The sequence below is a fragment of the Nematolebias whitei genome, chromosome 8, assembly GCF_014905685.2.
Source record: "Nematolebias whitei isolate Nwh7 chromosome 8, NemWhi1, whole genome shotgun sequence".
Taxonomy (NCBI): domain Eukaryota; kingdom Metazoa; phylum Chordata; class Actinopteri; order Cyprinodontiformes; family Rivulidae; genus Nematolebias; species Nematolebias whitei.
The window spans coordinates 27,922,796-27,927,262 of record NC_056505.1 but is presented as its reverse complement, the minus strand read 5'-3'; the positions used below and the strand labels follow the sequence as shown (position 1 = coordinate 27,927,262).

The following is a 4,467-nucleotide window of genomic DNA, read 5'->3' as shown; positions in this document are numbered from 1 at the left end:
TGTCACATTCCTTGTGTCAAACCACTCTTGAACAAGAGACGGCATCAGAAGCGTCTCACCTGGGACTGCTGTTGTGTGGTCCAAAGTTATGTTCTGATTAAAGTAAATTTAGCATTTTCTTTGGAAATCAAGGTCCCAGAGTCTGAAGGAAGAGAGGAGAGGCACAGAATCCATGTTGCTTCAGGTCCAGTGTCAAGTTTCCACAGTCAGTGATGGTTTGGGGTGTCATGTCATCTGATGGTGTTGGTCCACTGTGTTTTCTGAGGTCCAAGATCAACACAGCTGTCTACCAGGATGTTTTAGAAACTTCATGCTTCCTGCTGCTGACCAACTTCATGGAGATGCAGATTTTGTTTTCCAACAGGACTTGGTGCCAGCACAAAGTGCCAAAGCTACCAGTACCTGGTTTAATGACCATGGTGTCCCTGTTTAATTGGCCAGCAAACTCACCTGACCTTAACCCCAAAGAAAATCTATGGCGTATTGTGAAGAGGAAGATGTGATACACCAGACACAACAATTCAGAAGAGCTGAAGGCCACTATCAGAGCAACCTGAGCTCTCACAACACCTGAGCAGAGTCACAGACTGATCGACTCCATGCCACGCTGCATTGCTGCAGTAATCCAGGAAAAAGGAGCTCCAACTAAATATTGATGCTGCACATGCTCATACACTTCATGTTCATACACTTCATGTTCATACTTTTCATGTTCATACTTTTCATGTTCATACTTTTCAGTTGACCAACATTTCTAAAAATCCTTTTTTTAATTGGTCTTAAATAATATTCTAATTTTCTAAGATACTGAATTTGGGGTTTTCATTAGTTGTCAGTTATAATCATCAACATTAAAAGAAATAAACATTTGAAATATATCAGTCTGTGTGTAATGAATGAATATAATATACAAGTTTCACTTTTTGAATGAAATTACTGAGATAAATCAACTTTTTCATGATATTCTAATTTTATGACCAGCACTGTATGTTACATCTGTATGAGATTGTCGAAGCTTGTATAAGAAATTGGTTTAAATTGTACTTTCAATGTCAAGAATTAAAAGGCATATAAATATAAGTTTATTGGAACATTTTAAAATATAAAAGCTGTTTAACAACATGGACATGTTTTACAAAGCAATCCCACTTCAGACAAATTAGTTCTTTATAAAATCAGAATTATTTGAGTTCATAAGACAAGAAGCCCCACAGCCACATACTGTACTCTCCTGTTTGTCATCTCAGTGCTAATGAGAGCTTCAGTCTGGAATGATTCGCTCCGTGGATGAATAAAAGGGTTTAGGGACTGAGGCTGGCGGGTGGAGAGAAAGAAAGAAAAGGTCAAGAGGGCCCAAGTGCCACTAGACGATGCCAAGCTGCTTCTTTAGCTGCTGGAGCTGCTCCATGCTGATGTTGTTGCCGCCACACACAACAACAACCACCGGACCCAGCCGTGGTGCCAGCTTGCCCTCACCCTGCAGCCTTTTGATAATGTTGCTGTACACAGCTGCCAGAGCGGCTCCGCAGGCAGGCTCCACCAGGATCTTCTCATCATCTGCAGGAAGCAACAGGAGAGTTCAGTTTCATGGCTGCTTGTTGTCATTGCACAGCTTCTCAGCTCTGGAGCCAAGTTCACTCACCCACAAAGCGTTCAACAGCTTCCACCGCCTCCTGGTCAGTGACAACTTCAGAAAAAACCATGTGCTCGTTCACCAGTTTGAAGGTCTGCGCAGAAACCCTCACCAGGCCCAGAGTGGTTGCCACACTGCACAGATCAAAACAAATGTCATGAGAGCCAGATGATGGCCTTTCCTGCGCCTGCTTGAAAAAAAAAACGAGGTCCTGTGCTGTATACCTTGTTATGGCTGGTAAAGTGACAAGCTCCCCAGCTTTCACGGCTGCATTGAGGCTGTGTGCTCCCACGGTTTCCATGGCTACGATGGGCACATCAGACCAGCCGGCGCGACGGAGTCCCTCCACCACTCCGTTGAGCAAACCTCCGCCTCCCACCGACAGCACAATGGCTCCAGGCTTCTCTTTAAGGTCACACTCCAGCTCCTTCACCAGAGATGTGTGGCCCTCCCTGAGCACAGAAACAACCTGTCACTTCCTGTTTTAACACTCATGGACAATCTGCTTCATATCGCTCCTGTGACAAAACGTCACTCGTAAAATACATATAAAATGCTTCAAATCTACTCCTTTCTGTTTGTGTGAACTATAATCTGAATGATCTGATCAGAGTTTACTTTAATCTGCAGGTGTTCTGTGGAAGACAGTTCAGGATAAAGCAGGGGTTACCTCTTATGTACATGTTCTTTATTTCTTGGATTCCTGTACAGTCCTGGACATCGCTGCTGGGCAGACAAACTGAAAATGTCTCACCATATGAGCGGGTCATCAAAGGGAGAGACGAATATCCAGCCTGGGTTGTTTGCTACGAGCTGCTGGCCGTGTTCAATACTATCATTCAGAGACTGAAAAATACAAATTGTAACTTTATTTCATTTAGTCTGCGAGTAAAATATCTTTCAATAGCAACAAACTATTACTATTTCTTTGTTTGGATGTGTTCACTTTTCCATGAATCTATCAATACAGCAGATTAAATTAAATAAATTTCAACCAAACCTTCCACATCCTTATGTACTTGGTCATAGGAAGTGAGCAATGGTTGACTTAACAGTGCATGAGTTCACCAACCTTGCCATGAATGATGACGTTTGCTCCCTCGTCCTTCAGCCTCTCCACTGTTCGGTTTGGGGTGACACTCGGGACCACTATGATTGCAGGTACACCGAGCTGGCGTGCAGAATAAGCAGCAGCCATGCCAGCATTTCCTCCTGTGGAGCTCCGAGTCATCAAAACTTCACATCCAGATACTCATGAAAATGCACCCAAAAACAGACGTCTTACCTGAACAGCAGACAAATCGCTCACATCCTCTCTCTGCCCACTGTAAAGAAACACACAGCTCAGCTCCCACTGCAGCAGACACATTTTAACTGGTCCAGGCGGGTTCCTTTGAATTTGTTATCCCTTCCTTTTCTTTTTTCCCACAAAAAGGCAGACTCGTGTGAAAGTACTCACAGTTTTGCAGAGGTGACCGATGCCCCTGATCTTAAAGGATCCTGTTGGCTGAGATGAATCCAGCTTGAGATAAATGGGGGTCCCGGCCACTTTGGTCAGAGTGAGGCTGTGCCTCACAGGAGTGGAAACGTGAAGAGTCAGCTGGGTCCTCATCGCACTACAGGGAAATATTTTCAAGAGGGCAACAATGCAAACAAAACAATGTAAGAGAGATTTCAGCATGTGAATGTAAATCGCTCATGGAAAACACTGAAATGACTGAAATTTCATCATGATTTGTGATACATCCTCAACTTACCAGACACAAGTGGAAAACAGGGAAACAAGCTGATATCAGGAATCCACAGTGCTCTCAGCCTTAAACCACTTGAAAATAAAATGAATATATACCTGGGACTGTCAAAGGAGGCACTTACTTCTGACCAATCAGCTTCAGGCATCCTGACAGCCGGAGCCCTCCCAGTGATGGGACGGCCTAAGATCAAGAATTTCCCTCCTTACATCAGGGTTTGTTGCAGTACCTGTAAAGATGTGTCAGGATCAGGATGTAATAAAAGCTTACCCTCTCTCTGTGCTGGTCTGTTTTGACTCTGTAGCTGGAAAAAAACAGAAATCATAGGAAAGATTCCTGTAGGTTCAGAACAGAGGAACTATTTAAAAGAAAACATTTAACGCGTGTGTTTGACAAGAATCAGTGACATTTTTACTCACTGTGCTGTCATTTGCATGTTGTCTCACCTCTAAAGGAACTGCTCACACCGACACATTACCAAAAGAGTCAGGACTATTTTAGCCTCTCGTCTACAGCTGCCAAAAGTGGGCCACGGGTTGCTTCAGTCTGGACGGTTCAAACCTGAATGATCTGGAGTTCAGGCCGGACAGAAAGTGATGTAACCTTTTGAAAGCCAAGGTAGAATGTGTTTTTGTTGTAGCATTACTTATATAATTTGTTACGTCATCAGAAATAACTTAGGATATGATATGCATGTAAGGTCTTATCACCACCAAAGGAAGGGAAATTTCTAGAAATAAGATATTATTGGTGAGTCTATGTGTACAGGAGTTACAGACTCCGTGAAGTTTGGGCTGGGGTCTTGGGTTTTGGTTAGGCTGACCCAGACCGTTTTCTCTTATGATTGACAAGTGATCAAATGAGAGATAAACTATCTGTAGTGACGCACAAAGAATGTATAAAGTGTCTGCGTAAACATGTAAGGGTTGGCTTTTGGGTGGTTTCTAGATGACCGTATGTTGCTTTTCTGACTGATCAACATTTTGAAGCTCTTTAATAAATCCCCATTTTTGTTGTAATTTAAAGACTCATATTTTTACTTAATAAAGGCTGTTAAAAATCTTATTGGAGAGCTGAAAATAT

At 42.8% G+C, this 4,467-nt stretch overlaps 1 protein-coding gene across 1 annotated transcript; it reads right to left on the bottom strand.

The window, feature by feature from the left end:
* Positions 1 to 1,325: 1,325 nt before the first annotated feature.
* On the bottom strand, positions 1,326 to 3,452 carry LOC119413486 (L-serine dehydratase/L-threonine deaminase-like). The gene is made up of 8 exons (XM_037680540.1): positions 3,391 to 3,452; positions 3,093 to 3,249; positions 2,919 to 2,958; positions 2,706 to 2,845; positions 2,388 to 2,479; positions 1,858 to 2,085; positions 1,643 to 1,767; positions 1,326 to 1,557 (listed from the first exon to the last, which is right to left on the bottom strand). Exons 2-8 carry the CDS (start codon positions 3,243 to 3,245, stop codon positions 1,364 to 1,366), a joined length of 972 nt encoding a protein of 323 aa, XP_037536468.1. The 5' UTR covers positions 3,246 to 3,249; positions 3,391 to 3,452; the 3' UTR covers positions 1,326 to 1,363.
* Between the last annotated feature and the right edge of the window lie 1,015 nt (positions 3,453 to 4,467).